Below are 20027 nucleotides of genomic sequence, written 5' to 3' on the forward strand. Positions count from 1 at the left end.
AACCTTTTTTTTTTTTCCTCAACATGGACATAAAATATATCAGCTGGTCCTCCTCTGCTCTTCAAAGCCTCGCTACATTCCCGTTCTCCCTTCTTCCCTCGCTTCTGCTCGCACTTGTTCCCCCCTCTCCACTGTCCTTGACCCCAGCTGGGCTTGATTTTTCCCAGACTGGCACATGGGGTTAATACAGGCCTTGCTTTGATCTCGACACACACACAAACACACCAGCGCTCACACACATACACACACATGCAGAGCAACGGGCAGCTTTGATGCTTTGTAGCCTTTGAGTTTATTCAAAATGTGAAGAGATACATATGCTTGATCACCTCGACACTCCCGCGCACTGCTGGTTCTTGTATTTTTAGACACTTTATTTTGGCAAACATTTTTGTCATCGCGCCTTTCGTTCTTTCACTTGACACTTTGATTTAACCTGAAGCACACAGAAGAAGAAGTGGAGGAAGAGGCGGATGTTTGAAGTGATTTTTGAAGTGATATCGTGTTGTGATGATGAGCAAGATTCAGTTCCTCTGAGGGACTGCTATAAAAGATAACGATCCTCAAAAGTGCACTTTGAAATATGGCTGCATTGGTGCGTTCATACCCCTTTGGTGTCACGATCGCTCTGAATCACGTCTGATGTTCTGATGTCATTCTTTGTTTTTCATCTTTTCATCCCCTTCTGAACTCTCCCCGTCTGTTTTTTTCAGTACTCGTCCCTCTCCTGTACCCCAACTCTGGCTTTCTTTTCCTTTTTTTCTTCTTCTTTTCTTTCCTCCTCCAACTCCAGCACCCACATGGTCCCTCTCTCCGGCCCTCTCCTGTGCCTCACCCCTCCTCTCTCAACCCCATGTCTCTATCCATTAGGGACTTAAAAGCGTTAAAGTGCACAAAAACAAAATCTTTAATCCGCCTTGGTGTCATTTCTCCCATACGCACACTCTGTCTGGCTCCGCTTCCCTGTCTATACATCAATCTTCGACACACACATTTAAAGAATCTTTAATCTTTTTTTGTCATGTCACATAGACGTTGGCGCACACACACACACACACACACACACACACACACACACACACACACACTTTAATCACTTTGTGTCATGTCAGGAAAGGAATGTTTCCCAACCCAGAAGTCCTTTGATACCAGTCATCCCCTCCCTCATCCGTCTCCCCCTCTGTCTTCCATCAGGATCCGTTCTGCCTCTTTTTCCTTTTCTCTCTCCATTCCTCTCTTCTTCTTCTTTTTTTTTTTTTTATTTAAACACACTCACCCTCTCCCTCCCACATACACTGGTCTCTTCTCGTTGGCCTCGTCTTTTTCCCGAATGGAAATGTTGCTGCTGCTGCCAGACGGAGCAGGATTGCAGGAATGCCTGTTGTTTCACTGTAACACATTGTTTCCTGCTCACAGGGCTGTAATAATAGCAATTAGGCCAGTGTGTCCCAATTTAGCAACCAGAGAAAGGACAGTGTGTGTGTAAGACGGCCTGTGGTGTTGGGTGAACCCGCCAGACCCCAGCTACAGCCTTTATTTTACGCTGCTGATTATCTAAGAGTCTGGAGGGAAAGTTATATGCAAAATGTTTTATGGCATCATTGCTGCGTCTAATGTATATTTTAACTGCTGATTAGAGTGTCTGAAGAGCCTCATTCCTCTAAAAAAGAAAAAAGATATTTGTCCCCCTAGCAGCTCAGCAGCAATCTTAGTTTGAGCTGTCATCTTCATCAACTGCAATTACGCTGATTATCAGGACATTAAGACTGCATTATAGGGAATCCCCAATCAACAATTTTGACACAATAAACTTTTTAAAAAAAGCTTTTTCCCCCTTCAACGTTAGTCATTTCTTACTGTTGCAGAATTCTTCTGAAGAGTTTTGGTCCAGATTTTTTTAAATGTCTGGTTTCTGTCTTATTATGTCTTTGCACATATGCAGTTTATGTGGGCAGAGATGACCTCTACCATGAAGTTCTTCAGGCACATGTGGGAAACAGTTACCTGTTGGGAGGAACTGAACAGAGTTCAGTCTCTACATGATTTAAGTCATTTTGGATCCAGGACAAAGTACAGTCCTCACAAGGATAAAAGCAGGTTGTCGAGAGTGACAAGAAGTGCAGTTACTTATATTCACAAGCTGTAGCAAACATATATTCAGCAGACACATCTTAAATACAGCAGTTAACTTTGCTTTTTAACACGAATATCTAATCGGTCAATCAAATAACAGCATCTCAGCACATTCAAGCAGGTAGACGTGGTCAAAACGACGACCCGCTGAAGTTCAGGCCGAGGATCAGAATGAGGAAGAAAGTGTCTTTGAATGTGGTACGGTTGGAAGACAACACCAGGTGTCACTTCTGTCAGCTAAGATCAGGAAACTGATCAGCAAGTCACACATGCTCAACAAAATTGAGCAATAGAAGATATAGAGGATATTTTCTTGCTGCACTTTGGGAGCCTTCACACCAGCTGTTTGGATGGAAAAGTCTGGATGGGTTTATAATGGGGGTAATCAGCATTTCCACCTCCTTTTTAAATTTTGCTTCTGATCAATATACATTGTTGATGCGAGTTTTGAGATCATTTAAAGGATGATTATTAGAGATTTTAGTAGTATTGGTAAGAACTGTTGAAAGTCGGGATTCAGAAAGTGGATTTTAAAACGGCTACAAAACGCTGCGGTGCTTGGACTGTGTAATTTATGTGAAAAGATGCTCTAAGTGTTGTATTTTAGTGTTCTTGGTTGTCACATATAAATCTAAAAAGAATTTTAGGAATGGTTTTGGTTGCTGATCCAGTGCGACGCACTTAAATGGAGCAGAGCAATCCTTTCTCTCTGTCACCTGCTTATGAGTCAGAAAATGTTTATGAAGTTTCATCTGTGAGACTGAAGGAAGCTATTGAACCTCTCTTTTTCAGGGCATTTGTTTGCGTGGTAATAAAGCTCTTTAGGAGGCACATGTCACTTTCTCACAGCTCTGCACGTATGTGTCTGTGATAAACTGATCAGTTCTTTCAGGATTCGTGGAGCGGAGCGTCTGCTGCTCATCAGTGTGTCGTAAGAGGATCTGTTAACTAGATGAAGGAAGAGGGAAAGCAGCAGAAACATCTTTAGGACTTTAGTGTTTTTAATTTTGTTTTAATGTCTTACATACACACTTACCAATAAAAGGCCTTTTGAAGTCGTGAATCGTCTTAAATTCAGCTCGGATGGGTCGTAAACGTTTTAATTAAAAGAATTTCCAGAACCCACCACCACTATTTCTACACACTGAGGTTTCGTAAGAGTAGGTAACATTAACTAGCTTTAACTCATGCCTAAAAAAACAATATAAATACAAAGAGGCACAAATTCTCAAGCCAGGCGTGGGTCAGTTTAGATCGTTTGGCCTCAAGGTTTACGACACACTGAGGAAAAACCCTGATGATGATTATATTGAAGAAGGCCTTGTTGGCCAAATTGCTCGATGGCCTCAAGAAGATGTGAGTGTAACAACGAATGGCTTAATGATAAAGATTAATCTTGGTTTTAAAAGCTGGTGCCTAGAAATCCGACGCAGCAGCAGCACTAGTGTGCTGATGTCTTTTTTTTTTTTTTTTTTTTTTCACCTCCTACACCTCATATCTTTTTAGATTTTTACTTAATACCCTGATTATTGCATTACATTTAGAATTATTTTTGACTGAGCTCGTTAAGTTTTTTCCTGTTTTCAGCTGCTGTCCTTATTTTTTTTAGACTAGTCTTAAATTCAGCTCAGACTTATTTACACCTGCAGACATTGCGGCGATGATGACCACTCGCTGAAGCTCCTGTGCAGCAGATGTTGTCTTTCCTTTCTCTTAGTCTGACAGACGTGTGCCCTGCCTGCCTGTCTGTCTGCATTTCCACCTCATAATTGTACGGTTGATAATTTCTGGCTGCAACTGGCCCATTATACCCATTAAGACTATCACTGGAGAGGAATGTGGTGCTTCAGGGGTGAAAGTGTTTTCACTAACCATTTGATTGGTGCTCAATTTGTGGTCGGCTTCAAAGAACCAACGGTTGCTGGTTCAGGTCCCCCGAGCGATGAATCATCCCCAAAAATGAACCTGACTTTGACTTGGATGTGGCGGCAGCTCTCGGTTTGCGTGGAGCGGGAGGTGGTTTTGTTTGGATTCTTTCGTGTTTTGCAGAAATTGTAATGTGTGCCAGACATTTTTAGAAGCTTCCGTTCACTCCTGCTCTGCTCCTCTGTGTGTCTGCAGGCCGACCTGTTTCCTGGTGCGCTCGTGTACTTCGGCTCTGATGTCAAGACAGGTTTTTGTCTGATTTCCTTCTTTCATATGCTGACTTGGATTAGATACTGGTGTATTATCGAGGAATGTAATGTAACAAAACAACAGCTTACTGTGTGTGTGTGTGTGTGTGTGTGTGTGTGTGTGTGTGTGTGTGTGTGTGTGTGTGTGTGCGCTTCCTCCACAGATTTTTACATGAAGAGAGAACTGCTCGAATCCCCCGTCTCAGCCGTACAAGCAAACGAGTCCATTGCAAGGTATGTGCACGTGTCCGTGTGTTTTAAATGTGCAGTTGGTTATGTGTGTGTGTGTGTTTGGGTGTGTGTGTATATATATGCATTTGTATCCCGCAGCAACCAACCTATTTTCCTGTCACAAAGCTGTCATCATTGGAATCCCTTTGAGGTTGTGCCTAAACAGCAGGTGCCCCCATGCACCCTCATTTCCTACACACGCATACAGATTCTCTCTCGCTCTCTCACACACACACAAACACATACACGCACACCATTTTCCAGTCTGTCTAAAGATAGAGCCAGCTTCCCTAAAGTCACCCCCACCTGTTGTCCTTCAGCTTCATTAACAAGGCCTCTGTTTCAGATCACTATCTCGTTTAGCTTCAAGCTCAGGGTTAGTCAAACTTAAATTTTTCCAGCATGTGTGATTCCTCATAACTTTAGAAGTAAAAGACAGAGCTAGATTTTCATAGGTTTTAAAGATGAAAAGCCACATTTTTGCTTTTGTTGACAAATATTTTCTTTCTGACCAACCTTGAACCTCAATGTGATGGAATACATCATAGTTTCAAAAGCAAAACTCCACCTATTTAAGCAGGATTCATGCTAGTGCACTGGGTTTATTGGTGTAGGTGTTATCCAAGGGTCTTGGTATGCATCCTACTCAGACATGGTGGTGTGCAGTCCTCCAGAAAACCAGCAGTGATGGTTTATAGCCCAGTAAAACATATCAGAGTTCACGAGGTAGAGGGAGAAACGCAAACACTGAAGTGTGAGAACAGACCGTGGCTGCAAATCTCACTTCATCTCATTATGTTGTAACTAATGTCTTCTCCATGGTTGATTGGAGGACCAACAGCAGTACAGGCAACAGACTAGTTGTTCCACATGTTTTGGACGCTGCCCCCTGGTGACAGCAAACACCTACAACTTGTAGATGATGGTCTATGAAGTTATGCATAGGCCCGACACACAGCTAGGCCAGTTTCCAAAGAGATGTAATCATTGGTGATCTGAAGGTTTGATCTGTTTTTTGTGCTTTAGAACAGTTTCGTTTGGGTTTCAGCTTTCAAACATGCATATGATAGAGGTGGTTAGATCATATGAAAGGTGTGCTGTCACTTTTTAATTTTGAAAGTGCTTTTTGGAGCGTTTTTTCAAACTCTACTCTTTAAGAATTAAGTTCTTAAATATCGGCCACTTCAGTAAATGTTATTCTGTTTAAACAGGGTGACATAAACAGTCAGCAAGCCAGAGGTAATCCAGTATCGATATTCAGCTGATATATTGGTCTGTTCATACTTTGGTTATACATGATATACTCTCTGATCCAGCTGTGACAGGTTCAGGTGACAGAGGAAATTACAAAATGCATTTTCTGTAGACAATAACTGGAAAAATCACCATATGGGATAAATGGTTGGTCAAAACAAATCACTGTATCTGTAAGATTCCCCTTTTCCTACATTCACTCTGTTTCAAGTTTTCAAATTTAGTCGTATCTTTACATGATTGTAGTTTTTATCTATGAAATTAAGGAACAACATTGGTGTTCACATGTTCTTTATGATAGTTTAGACTTATTACACTGATCAAACAACTTTGATGTCCTGAAACAGTTTTTTAAAATCAATTTTCATTGATATGAACTAAAGTGCCCGGATCACAGAGGCCCTCAGGATCAGTGGATGATGTCTCCATAGTTTGGCGAACATTCAGTTTGCGACTATTTTCCTTTGGCATAAGATGGCATGTTGCCTTTACTCACTTTACCAAAATTTATGTGGGAGCAACTAATTATGACTGAGACAAATGTGACAATTTTGTTCAGTGCAGCATCCTCTCATACTCACGTCATTCATTTTGTTCTCTTTTTTCTTTCCCTTCCTACTTCAGCTGCATGCTCCAGTCCTCAACTCCCTCCTCGAGCTCTGGTGGCTTCAGGGAGCCGCTGCCTCCCCCAGAGCCTACAGAGGAAGCCAGCGGATCCACACAAAATGAGGAAGACCCATTAACACAAACCCAGCCCACCAAACCTGCCATATCTGACCCGGGCAAGGTGCCTAAATGGCTCAAACTTCCAGGTCAGGACAGAAAATAGAGCACACATACAAAAAGAAAGGATCTGTGTTTAAGTAACACTGTTTTTTTTTTTAATAAAGAAAAGACAATTACAGGTTACAAGGTACAATAACTGTTTCACGCATCTTCAACAGCACATGGAATCAACCCTTGATATCATGAAAGTGAGGTGCAGCCAAAAAGTTATGAGAAGAAAAAAAAAACATGGTTGATTTATTATTTCACCCCTTTAAGATCCTCTCCTCGTTCATCTATGGCCCGCTGTGCTGGACTGCTGTCATTTCACACGGACTTCAAATACATTAAACATTTATGAGGAAAAGATTGAAAATTGATCTGAAATTAGTGAAAGAAACTCTGACATTCACAATCACGCCTCTCTCAAATCCCAGTAAGCATCAAACAAATACCAGTTTGAGTCCACTGCCTTCTTTTAGTCTTCGCTGTCGGTTTGAATAATTAAACTTCCAGTCCTGCACAAAGAAAACCTGTAGGCACAGCAGAACTGCACCAAACACGTTAGCTGCAAAAGCTCCTCTAACACATTTAACTCAGAAAGAAGCATTGCCCCCCACCACCCCTTTTTTATTTAATGTTGAGAAAGAACAGAAGGCTTTGAGGCACACGATTCATGTCATGGTAAACACACACGCACACAAACCACAAAACCACAGCTAATAGGACATGGCTTTTTGAAAGCTGAATTTGTGATGACTCAGAGGATCAGGATGCATGTAAGGATGATCCAATTAGTTCAGGATGGTCACCCCCTCCAGCCCAGGAGACCACTACAGACACTCATCGTGCCCAGGGAGAGAGCCTGCTGCCGGGCCACATCACACAGCACGAGCCCCTGTGGTCTGTCCAGTCCCAGCGCCTCTCTGTTGTTCTACTGTGGTTGTCTCTGGTGGTCACCGTATTGATGTTTTTGTTTGGTACATGGCTCTCTTCTTCTCTGTCTTCATCTTGTTTGTGTTTCTGTTCATTTTATTTCTGGCTGATCTCCGTGTGTGTCCTTCCGCATCTCTGAAGAAAGTCGTGGCTGTTTTGTCTTTCATGAGGAAAGTTAAAAGAAAAAGTGGGGAGGCTGAATTAGGAATTATAGATTCCATGTGTGGACCACTACAGAGGACACACACACACACAGAGCATATGAGGCTTGTTGGCATGTCTTCGTTAGTGTGTTCAGTAATGGGCAGAGTGTTTTGATGCTTTCCCGAGGATTCGGTATTAGAGCCAGCACACTTGTAGTGTTCAGCCTTCTGGCGTCTTTCTGGCCCTCGATTAAAGCCCGGCATCTTTTAAACTAAACTTCTTCTCCTTCCTGTTTCATGATGATCTGCCTTGTGTCGTGCTGACTGGATTTATTGCAGGTTTCATGCTGTGAAGGGTGTTTTGAAAAACAGCGCTGGGGTGGATGATACCAGGTTTGTTTTTAACTGGTTTTCATTGCATCCAGGCTCTGTGTTTGTGTATTGATCTGGACAACAAAGTGTGTTTAACATATTCAGGATATGTTTTCCTTATCTGCCTTAATTCACTCTGTCATTAATCAACACATGAAGGCAGTCATCAATTTTCTGCGTGTGCAAAGTTACAAACAGTTTACTCCTAAATATCTGTCTTATTGATGCTTGTTGGGTAAAGAAAAAGCTTTTGATGGTCTCTGTAACTTCAGATTCAAAATGAGACCGTGGTGAGGTATGCTGTAGGAGTGACAGATGAGTTCAAGGTGGGTGTGGGATCACATCGGGGATCTGTTCAGAGTCCCTTCTGTGTTTGCAGTGATGATGGACAGGCTGACCGATGAGATCAGGCGGGAGTCTCTGTTGAATATTGTTTTTGCGGATGACGTCATGATCTGTAGTCAGAGGAGGCAGTAGGTGGAAGAGAGCCTATAAAGGTGGAGGTATGCACTGGAGAAAAGAGGAACGAAAGTTAGTCCAAGCAAGGCAGAACACGTGTGAAAATGAGAAGGCGGCAGGTGTAACAGTGAAGAGGTAGTGAACCTAACGAGTTCAAACACCTGGGTTCAGCCATTCAAAGCAACGGCCAATGCACAAAAGAAGTGAAGGGGAGAGTGCAGGCAGGATGGAGTGAATGGCAACGTTTAAAAATGACAGTGAGAGCAGCAGTGATGTAAGGTTGTGAGACAGTACCACTGATAAAAAGACAGGAGGCAGAGCTGAAAATGCTGAGCTTTGCATTGGGATTGATCAGAACAGACAGGATTAGAAATGAGTAGACATTTCTCAGCTCAGGGACAGCTCCAACTGAGGGTGAGGACGAGGTCAAGGATGGCGTCCGGCCCTGTGCTGCATTTTTTTTCGCCCCGTCTCTCCCCATTTGCCTGTCTCTCTTTACTATTTCACTATCCTATAAAGGCAAAAATGCCCCCCGAAAAATCTTAAAGATGTAGACACACAGTCTCAAGAAATATATATATTGAGCTGTAAACCAGCTGTTACTGCTGGCTCAAAAGATTTGCATGCATAGAAACACCACTTACTAACAAAAGATAAAATAACATGGTAAAAGAAAGGGACAAGGAGGAGGGGTAACTAAATGGGAGCTAAGAGAAATACTGTGTATATTTTTTGTTGGCAGTGCGTTTATTTCCTGCTTTCCGTTTCTTCTACAGGTAAGAAGTAAAGCTTCTGCTGTGCTGAGGGAAGGACCCACCATGACAGACTGATGCAACTTAAATGTTCGCTATGCTTCACTAGAGGCTCGGCTTTGTGACCTGCAGTGGATTTAATCCATCAGAGCTGAAGCCGGGGTTTTAAAATGGTTAAAATAAAGATTGAAATGATTGAATGCGTTAATTGTCAAGAAGATCGGTGTGTTTGATTCCTGCTGAGAGAAAAGTGTAGTGCAAAGTGAATAAAGATTGATGAACAAATGTGTCTGTTGTATTGAATTTGAATTATGCTAGCACTTAATCACATGATGCCACATCTAGGTAAGTTTGATCAGGATCTGCAGTTAACATTTTCACCATCACCAGGGTAAAGGCTGAATATTATAATAATATTTCTCTTGTTTGTTATTTATTCGTTGCTGTCTACTATTCATATTTTATTCCAGTAAAGCTGGTGTGGAGCACCCACAATTTTCTTGTACATGTACAATGACAAGGGTTGTTCTATTCTACAGTTTGGAAATGCCACAAACTATTGGATTTTGGCATTCAGAGAAGCAGAATAAGGAGACGACATAGGGTTGTGTTGTCAGTGCACCATCTATCAAAGTTGCTACCCCCACACACAGCATGAAAAACAGCTTTGATGATTCTCCATCTGCTTGCATTACACTGCAGCCCTCCTCACAGCAGGTTTAGCAGATAACAGGTGCTGTTTTAAAGGTGAAACGTCCCTGGAGGCTTAAAGACGTTTAGCAGGAAAAGCACAGGTGAGACAAATTTCATTAACGACCGCCCATTTTATGTAAGCGTCCCAGTGAGCTGCGCACTCTACAACCTGGATCACTTTAGTGGTTTAGCAGTCATTCTTAACTGTGTTTCTCCTGCTGAGGTAAACTGTTGAATGTGTCTAGGGAGGGAAAATTTGGGTCAGTTTCTGCAGTCAGAAAATCGATGGACTATTGAAACTTTATCAGCACATGCCGTCAAGGGAAAGGAAGGACAACTATTTCACCTTGCAGAAGTTTAAACTGGTTTTCAAGTATAATAAATGTTTTCTTCTTTTTGGATGTTTGCAACATTTCTTAAAAGTTTGCAAACTCCTATCCATCCATCTTCTCCCACTTTTTAGGGGGTTAAAGAGGGGCTGGAGCCTGCAGCTCTCATAGGGTAAGAGGCACAGTAGACCCTGGGAAAGGTAAGGAAACTTGCAGTAACCTTCCGTGCTCTGGTTGTAAATCCAGCATGAAGGACAGAGGACAGTGAGGAATGAGACCTCTTAGTCTTCTGCTTTCTGACTGGTTTACCCCCACTGCCATTTCTTCTGCCCCAAGCAACCTATCACCTTTTGCAACGTATTTACCTCCAAAAATATCTGTCTTCAGTCCTCCTTCTCTCTTCCTCCTCGTCGTCTGCACTGCTGCAGGAAGCAGCGTATGACCACCCAACACAAAGCAGCGGTGGTCATCAAAGTGATGAGCAGGACAGCGCCTGTGTCCAAGCTGTGGTACTGGAACCAGTTCAGATTATGTGAAGCCAACCGCAAATGCCTAGCTCCACCATGTCGCATAACAAACTCCAACCAGAAGACGGCAGTATTCAGTGGTGTCACCGGCTGGTCGCGGTGCACCACCGACAGACGCTGCATGCTGGTCTTGTAGCTGTGCATGGGAAACGTACAGGAAGTCACATGGCTGTTTCATTGTTAAACAAAAGTGCACTTTTAATGTGACGGAGCAGGGTCAAACACAGGAAATCAAAATTTAGTAACAGGTCCAAGTGCATGGAGATCGGTCTTTGCACAGAAATGTACATAAAATACCTTTTTCACAGTATAATCACCCTTACCTTGGCTGGTTGACAATGGCATGCAGTGCTTCTGCCAGCTCCTCAGCTGTCACTTTGTTGAAGTTGAGGACGATGGCAGTGCCGAGGTGGCTCATACGGTTAAGATTATAAGACTGATCGCCAAACACCGGCAAGCCGACCAGAGGCACGCCGTGAAACACAGCTTCGTACAGACCGTTAGTGCCGCCATGAGTCACGAATGCTCGTGTCTTCGGGTGACCTGAGGGGGGAAATAAACAAAACTTTTATTGTGAAAGAACCTCACAAATATTTTTGAAAATGTTGGAAAAAATAGGCCTTGTTAGGCTTTTCTTTTGAAATCACACTGAGCTAAATCAAGGTGAAAAGGTTCGCTTTGACTGAAGAAGTGCTTTGAAACTGAAATTCTAAGTTTTGCTATTTAAATTTTTTTTTTTAAATGTGTTTCAGAAAACAAATGAATTATTTTGTTGTGGGCGTGTATCAAGAGGAAGAGGTGGGGCACAGACTGATGATTGACAATTTATAAATGAGCAGTTTGGTTGAAGATGGCCACCACTTCCCAGGCTGATGGCAGCCAACAGGTAAACACCATTTCTCATTATTCTATGATGAAATATATTAACAGGTGAATGTTTGTAACATGTTAATATACATATGTTTAAAAATGTATTATGGTGTCTTTAATTTGCAACAAATGTGACACAGGAGCTGTCTATCATTAGTCTACGCCCTGTCCCTCCCCCTTGATACACGCCCACAACACAAAAGCAAGGTCAAAAGTCTGAAACTTAAAAAAAATTTGATTTGAATTATTTTAATTCATTTCTCTTTTTAAAGACATTTTTTATTCATTTTAAACAGCACAATAATTTCAGTTTCTAATCACCTTTTCAATTTAAAAAAGAAAAAAAACCCTTCCATACAATCCCATAATAACATAAATGAGTCACACCGAGCAGATCGTTCTGAGGGATCCAATCAGAAATCTTTATGTTTGGTGCAAGTGCAGGTGGAGCTTCACCACGGTGACGCCAAATCACCTGAAAGGAATGATATACTCATTGGTTCAAAGAACCAACAAACATCCAGGTAAAGTTCTTGCACTCAAAGCACTTTACTCAGCTTTCCTCATTCATCCATTCGTACTAGCACTTTTTCAATGCTTAAGTGCTTTAAATACATTCATTCTGCAATGGATGCAGTGATATGATAACCCATTTTCTGTTTGCCTGTGAGTGCCCTGACCTTCTGAGGGATTCGTCCTAAGGCGGTGGCGATGACGTTGGTGCGCTCCATCGTCAGATTGGGTACCATGGAGCCAAAAGAAACAACGACTACACCAGCATCACCTGAACTCTGCACAAAAGCCTCCAGGTCCTGTAAGGTGTGACATCATCATTACATCATCATTTAACTGTGTCATTTCAGAATACAAGTACTGTCAATGATCAGAGCTCACACCTCTGGCAGCTGATTGGCTGGTCTGCTGTTCAGACCACCCACGTGTTTGAAGTTGGGTGGGGTTGGCCGTGGCGTATCGATGTCCCAGAACGTCCTGATGAGCCACACATCAGCCTTCCCCAGAGTCTCACACACACTGGTGGGAGTTCCTGTCCATACAGCAAATAAGAAGTATGACTTCAAAATAAAAGCTTGGATTAGTTTACTTTTATTCCTTATGCCTCATGAATTCAGACAGACGATGACATCAGTATGATTTCACCTCTGACCTTTAATCTCACTGTAGTATTTATCCATCGTCAGCTTCCAGCCCAGTTCGGTTAGCACTGATGACGCCACATATGTCATCAAGTTGATTAGTCTCTCCGTGAACGTCATGTGGTCGTTGTACAGCACAGGAGCTACCGGGACATAAGACGGCAGAAACACAGCGTGGCCACAGTGACGCTCAAAAACACTGCCAAAGCTCAAGCGTAGCGAGATGACGAGCGGCACGCCGAGCACATCAGCCACCAGGTCGCCACACATTACCAAGGAGTCAAGTAGGACGACGTCGAAAGCGGCATCCCGCAGAGTTGCCATCAACTGATCGTTCTTTAGAATCCCGTCACACTGCTGCCTCCCGAAGTCCAAGCTCCGCCCCATGAAGTCGATCAGCTTCATGGCCACTTGCAGCATTGAGGGGTCGTGCATGGAGAAGTGGATGAATTCCTCAATGGGGCTCAAATATTCCTCCTTGCTGTATGGCACCTGCAGGGAAAAAAACAAAACAAAAAAAAACACCTGATCAAGTTATTGATTCTTGTTAAATATCAACACTTCACACAGTTCTTTTGATTCCTCATAGGGATCTGATGGAAGACAACACACTGCTCAGTAGTATCAGTTATCGCCTAGTAAGGATGCGTTGTGAGTTCAAAGACAAGCACAAACAAATAATGAAAACAGAAAAAAAAAATTTAAGACTGAGGTCTTATATCAGGAGGCTTCCCTGGTAGTGAACATTCACTGAAATAATGTTAAATCAATATCAGATTACCAACATTATTTTAATTTATTCAATGCTGAAATCTGACATTTTTCATCACATTTTTACATTTAACATTGAAACAACAAGGAAATCAGGATTAAAACAGGACTTTGCAGGTATTTCAATCAGTATCAAACCACTGCAAATTATTTAAACCTGTGGAAAAAAATATTATGCATCATGTAAAAAAAGGATAAACATTATCTGTAAACCATTTACCATTTTACAATTTAACAATTTTTAAGCATATTTTTAAGCACAAGGGTTTATCTAATATAAAAATGACAATGGACATCTTTGCATCACTTAAGAAAAAAAGTTTATTTTATAAAAACATTATTTTCTTTAACATATTACTTTAAATTCCCTGTTTTTTGTTTACACCAGGATGGAGGTGGATATCTATCACTATCACCCAACCAATCTGGAGCACTGCCTGGGCAAAGGAAAATTCAGAAACTCAATTTACCCCCACCTGCTGAGTTAGGCCATCTAAAATAAAAAAAATCAAAAGCACAAGAAAGAGAGGCTCATCTGAACTCAGATGATAGCCTCTAGCCAAAACTCTTTAGCAGGGAGAAAGTCGACACACTACTAGGCATATTATCATGAGAGGCAGACAGCCTTTAGGGAAGAAAAGAGAGACTGGCCCACATGCTGTAGTGTTGGAGTGCCACAGTTTAACAGAAGGTACAAGGAACAAATTGCGGCATTACTTTGTTAACCTGTTGACTATATTCCAGGGTGATAAGAATTAACCAAAATATTGCAATGAAATGGCTTTCACCTGCTCTTATTGGATCTTCCAATGATGATCTGCTGCTGTATGTACATACAGCAGCAGATCATCATTAAGCAGTTTAACCAAACTGTCCAGCGCATCCTTACTGTGAGGCAAAACCTCAGCATCAACAGGAGCAGTGGAGCAGGACTGACAGAAGCCTTTGAACTCTTCATGGAGGTCCCTTGCTTCTCTTGTCAGCTCTGTCACCATGATTATCAGTTTTTGTAAGGCACCATCTGTTGACAGGAATAAGAAAACTGAGAAATACTGGCTGGAGACATTTAAGTAGTTCCATCTGCTAAAATTGTATACAAGTTTCTCTTGTTCACTTATGAATAACATCCTATGTAAAATGTCAAAATACACCATTTTAGGACTTTAAAAGTTGCCTCACAAAGGTTCTAGAATCTAAAAAGAGTCAAAATAAAAGGATAATTGAGAAAACTGAAGTTAGTGATTAATCTTAATTTGTGATTTAGTAGTAAAAATTATAATGAAATTGTGATGAAACTCATGTTCAAATACCTTTGGGATAGATACAGTGGGATGCAAACGTTTGGGCAACCTTGTTAATAGTCATTATTTTCCTGTATAAATCGTTGGTTGTTACAATAAAAAATGTCAGTTAAATATATCATATAGGAGACACACACAGTGATATGAGAAGTGAAATGAAGTTTATTGGATTTACAGGAAGTGTGCAATAATTGTTTAAACAAAATCAGGCAGGTGCATAAATTTGGGCACCACAAAAAAAGAAATGAAATCAATATTTAGTAGATCCGCCTTTTGCAGAAATTACAGCCTCTAAACGCTTCCTGTAGGTTCCAATGAGAGTCTGGATTGTGGTTGAAGGTATTTTGGACCATTCCTCTTTACAAAACATCTCCAGTTCATTCAGGTTTGATGGCTTCCGAGCATAGACAGCTCTCTTTAACTCACACCACAGATTTTCAATAATATTCAGGTCTGGGGACTGAGATGGCCATTCCACAACGTTGTACTTGTTCCTCTGCATGAATGCCTTAGTGGATTTTGAGCAGTGTTTTGGATCGTCGTCTTGTTGAAAGATCCAGCCCCGGCGCAGCTTCAGCTTTGTCACAGATTCCTGGACTATAGTCTCCAGAATCTGCTGATACTGAGTGGAATCTGTGTGTCCCTCAACTTTGACAAGATTCCCAGTCCCTGCACTGGCCACGCAGCCCCACAGCATGATGGAAGCACCACCATATTTTACTGTAGGTAGCAGGTGTTTTTCTTGGAATGCTGTGTTCTTTTTCCTCCATGCATAACGCTCCTTGTTATGCCCAAATAACTCAATTTTAGTTTCATCAGTCCACAGCACCTTATTCCAGAATGAAGCTGGCTTGTCCAAATGTGCTTCAGCAAACCTCAAGCGGCTCTGTTTGTGCTGTGGGTCGAGAAAAGGCTTCCTCTGCATCACTCTCACATACAGCATCTCCTTGTCTAAAGTGCGCCAAATGGTTGAACGATGCACAGTGACTCCATCTGCTGCAAGATGATGTTGTAGGTCTTTGGTGCTGGTCTGTGGGTTGACTGACGGTTCTCACCATTCGTCGCTTCTGTCTCTCCGAGATTTTTCTTGGTCTGCCACTTCGAGCCTTAACTTGAACTGAGCCTGTGGTCTTCCATTTTCTCAGTATGTTCCTAACTGTGGAAACAGACAGCTTAAATCTCTGAGACAGCTTTCTGTATCCTTCCCCTAAACCATGATGGTGAACAATCTAAAGGTTTTGGAATCAATAAAATGACAACAGTGCCCAAATTTATGCACCTGCCTGATTTTGTTTAAACAATTATTGCACACTTTCTGTAAATCCAATAAACTTTATTTCACTTCTCAGATATCACTGTGTGTGTCTCCTATATGATATATTTAACTGACATTTTTTATTGTAACAACCAACAATTTATACAGGAAAATAATGACTATTAATAAGGTTGCCCAAACTTTTGCATCCCACTGTACCTTCGAAGACCATAAGTCACCCAAAACAGCTGTTATATTAAAATATCATAAAACCTATGCTGATAATACCCACCATGGCTTATGAGAATTCTGACTGGTTCATACATTTGCCATGACTCATTGGGATCATTGTCCTCTTCATTGCAGCGTGGACTTTGGATGTTTCTCGAGGAGGATATGGGGGTCATGAAAGCTCCTCTGTAATTATCCAGGAGCTAGGAACAATTTCTGTGTCACTAATACTGACCTGCATAATGCACCACTTCATGTTTTTTTTGTTTTTTTAAGTTATCCTGTATATGATAACTAGGGGGAAAAAGAATAAATAATGAGTTCATTAACTGGCTTTAGAGCTTGATAAAAAAAAAAAAAAAGATTAATGTTTGACAAGGATGGCAATCAATGTTGTGCTGTCAGGGCATAAAGGATATTTCCTAGTAAAGTTTTGGAGCTTTGTTACACCAAGCCTGCAGTTCAACCGCCACACTCGGTAGCATCCAATTCTGGGGGTACTGGAAGTAAGACTTGTTATAACAAAACCTTCAGAAAAGTATTAGCATGTTTCGGCAGTGCCATCTACAAATTGTACTCCTTAAGACAGGGTGCACTTTTCAGTTACTACCTTTCTGAATTGTTCTCAATGTCCTATCTGAGCCACAAGTGCATCATAATGCAGGTGCAATAATCTGTGTCCTTTTTTCAGTTGTGACACCTTTACAGTTTTTCTGAAAACCTTTTCACAGTTTGTTCTAAAAACAAGTGAAGCTTGTGCAAGAAATTTAATTTTCATAAGGAAATCCTGAGAGTTATCTAAAGGCCTAAAGAGTCCGCCAGCTGTATCCAAACCAAAATGATGGTATTCCCCACCATGTTTTATCCCTACCATCCATCTTTGGGTAATTCTGGGTGAAACACATGCAAAATGCCCAAGACTGCAGTCAGTGCCACTAAAGAGACTGAAAATGTTGAAGCACAGTATTTTAAACTTGTTATTAGGAACTCAGTAGTTGGAGCTTCAGCACCACCATCAGTATCAGTATGATGCGAATCAACAGCTGATGTACAGCAGTCTTGAGCTCTGTCCAGTGATACAGAAGTCTCACTGACTTCTGAACTCAGCTAATAGTCCCTGCCATTTCTTTTAACTGGTGGCTTGTCTGCAACTGAGTGACAAATGTCTGAAACACCCGACTACACGCCAGCATTGACCTAAAGTTGCACCTCATTGACCAATGTGATTCCATTATGAGTGCTTTTAAAAACCAGTTAAAAACTTTTCTATTCAAACAAGCCTTTTGTTGATCTACGTATTTTATATTCTTTACATTATTTACATTTAACCTCTTACATTGTGTATAATGTCTATTGATTGTATTGTTTATTTTAATCTTTGTGTACAGTGCTTTGTGACTGCCTGTCTGTGAAAAGCGCTTAATAAATAAACTTTACTTACTTACTTACTAGTAGTGTTGTGCAAGTTCAGACTTTTATAACAAAGGATATTTTAAGGACTTGTTTTAAGGACTTGTTTATCTTACTGTGCTTAACTGGAATCTGAAATAAGACAATGAAAAGATGTTAATAACAAGAGGGAGAACATAAAATTCAAATACATACTAATTACTTACACATTATCCCCCAGATGTTTCTCGCAAATTCCAATAAAATTTCACCTTCACAATTCCACCCCTATAATACAGTTAAAATACTCTAATTATCTGAGTGTTAGGTTTGTTTTAATGAAAGAGCCCTGAGAATTAATCTAAAGAACTGCTGCTTTATTTCAATGTTCCACTACAAGTATCTGTGTCTAACAGCTAACCTGTCAGATGTGTAGAAGAATACACAAGTTTAAAGTTACCCATTGTGCAAGTATTACTAGCTTTTGCCTCTGAGCAGTGCTGTATGTAACCTTTTCATTATTAAAGTCAAAGAAAATAATATGATAGACACCTGTGTGCAGCATCAATAAGTTTAAACTGTTTATTTAAAATCCTAAGAAACTAGCAGGGTTGGCTCTACATTTCAAGGCTGTTGATAACAACTATCGATAACACCGTGTAAATTACGGTACAAAGTGCGTAATTGTAAAATAATAAAAACGTAGTTAGAAAATAACATTTTGAAGCAATTTTATAGCCAGCCATTCTTTTTCGCTTATCCTCGTCGGGGTCACGGGTGTGGGGCTGGAGCCATAGGGCGAGGGGTGCGGGGGGGGGGGGGGGGGGGGTACACCCTGGCTAACAACTTTATAGCATCATTGCTAATATAGCTAGCTAGCTTTATGGAAGGAAAATTCTGAAAATTATGACATGAAAATGTAATATTTTCTTAGATATTGTGTTGTCTAAGAAAAGCATACTTTTCTCCTTCTGTTTAAGCTAACTTGCCCTACTATTTTGTATGGGCTAATTTTAAAAATATTTTTATGCTATGGAACCAATTTAGGTCTAACTTTCTAATAAACTTTTTAAAGGTTTTAAATAAACTATAAACGGCAAGAAATATTCACTTTTTTTCGAATTCAACTTTAAAATAATGGATAAAATCATATATTCTTACCTGATATATTGAGCGTGGTGCAGTCCAGTGAAGTGCAAGGCTGACTACTAGGTCAACTATAAATGTTTTCAGTAGTGGACACTGTGAGACGGGTGCTGCTGCGGAATAGTTCAGGTAACAGCAGCTTTAATTTCCCGATTGCTGTCACCTGGTCAACTATGAACAGATCAACAATCAACTATAACGGGACAACAATGAATCAGTGTTATTCTAATGTCATTACTACTACATCGCCAGGTAGCTCTGACGTTACGTAAGATCTACTGCTTGTTATCTGGGTTTCCTCGGAAAATCTGAAACCGAGCAAGATCTGAAGCCCTGGATTGTGTCTTTCAGTTCTGAAGAGTTTATTCTGCTTTTCTGATCAATCTGAGTCTCTTTACTTTTCTTTCTGTTCTTCGTCAGACTACAAACATGCTGTATAACCGCCAGTGTTACCTTGAAAACCAGGAAGTTGAACTTGGCGGCGTCGCGGCTGTTGTTGTAGTTGACAGTCGGCGATGCATCGGGCACTAGGATGGTGACCGAGTGGTTTTTCTTCACCAGCTCTTCTATGATGGTCCGCATGTTCAACCAATGGCTGAACTCTCCCGGAAAAACCAGAGCATGGCCTCCGTGTACTGGAGCGACAGAATGAAGGAGCAGGAGGGAGAGGGGAAGAAGAAGAGGAGGATAGGTGGGAACCTGCATCGTGTGTGAAACACAAAAAGATCCCCAGTGTGTGAGAAAAAACTAATGTCAGATTGCAGCTGCAGGTCCAGAGTGTAGTCTGCCTAGAGGTCAGCTACGGGTTAAGAGCTGCACTCTGACTGGACGACAACACACTGTGATCTACAACTGTAAAACAAAAAGAGGGGCATGCCAAGTCGTGTTTACTCTCACATTCCTTAAAGCAACAGTTATCTTAATCGAAGACCTAAAGTCTTCCTCTGAGCCCATTCCACTTGAAAACCCAAAACACGTTTATATTCATAGTTCCACTCACATTTTCTCTGATGTTTATCAGTCAGTACTCAGTTCGGATAAAAATATTTACAGTAGGTGACTCTAACCAAAGCCTCAGAATTGCATTTCATAGCTGACAGTCTGTGAAAATATAAATAACACCACTCAGAGTAACAGTGTTT

At 41.2% G+C, this 20027-nt stretch overlaps 2 protein-coding genes across 2 annotated transcripts in view; one reads left to right on the forward strand and one right to left on the reverse strand.

Moving 5' to 3' along the window:
• The window catches only part of aspscr1 (ASPSCR1 tether for SLC2A4, UBX domain containing), a 22656-nt gene extending 13152 nt beyond the window's left edge, over positions 1-9504 (forward strand). The window contains exons 14-17 of the mRNA XM_084930576.1: positions 4255-4306; positions 4472-4541; positions 6417-6604; positions 9244-9504. Of these exons, the coding sequence (XP_084786702.1) occupies positions 4255-4306; positions 4472-4541; positions 6417-6604; positions 9244-9254 (321 nt within the window). The 3' untranslated portion in view covers positions 9255-9504. The remainder of the gene's footprint in view (positions 1-4254; positions 4307-4471; positions 4542-6416; positions 6605-9243) is intronic.
• Positions 6651-19692, reverse strand: LOC146385050 (UDP-glucuronosyltransferase 2A2-like). The gene is made up of 8 exons (XM_084930579.1): positions 19339-19692; positions 12804-13284; positions 12535-12683; positions 12319-12450; positions 12026-12113; positions 11092-11311; positions 10607-10904; positions 6651-8518 (listed from the first exon to the last, which is right to left on the reverse strand). The coding sequence occupies exons 1-7, from the start codon at positions 19588-19590 to the stop codon at positions 10625-10627; spliced, it is 1602 nt and encodes a 533-aa protein (XP_084786705.1). The 5' UTR covers positions 19591-19692; the 3' UTR covers positions 6651-8518; positions 10607-10624.
• Between the last annotated feature and the right edge of the window lie 335 nt (positions 19693-20027).

The sequence above is a fragment of the Perissodus microlepis genome, chromosome 6 (assembly GCF_051167445.1).
Source record: "Perissodus microlepis isolate ML-2025 ecotype Zambia chromosome 6, ASM5116744v1, whole genome shotgun sequence".
Taxonomy (NCBI): Eukaryota; Metazoa; Chordata; class Actinopteri; order Cichliformes; family Cichlidae; genus Perissodus; species Perissodus microlepis.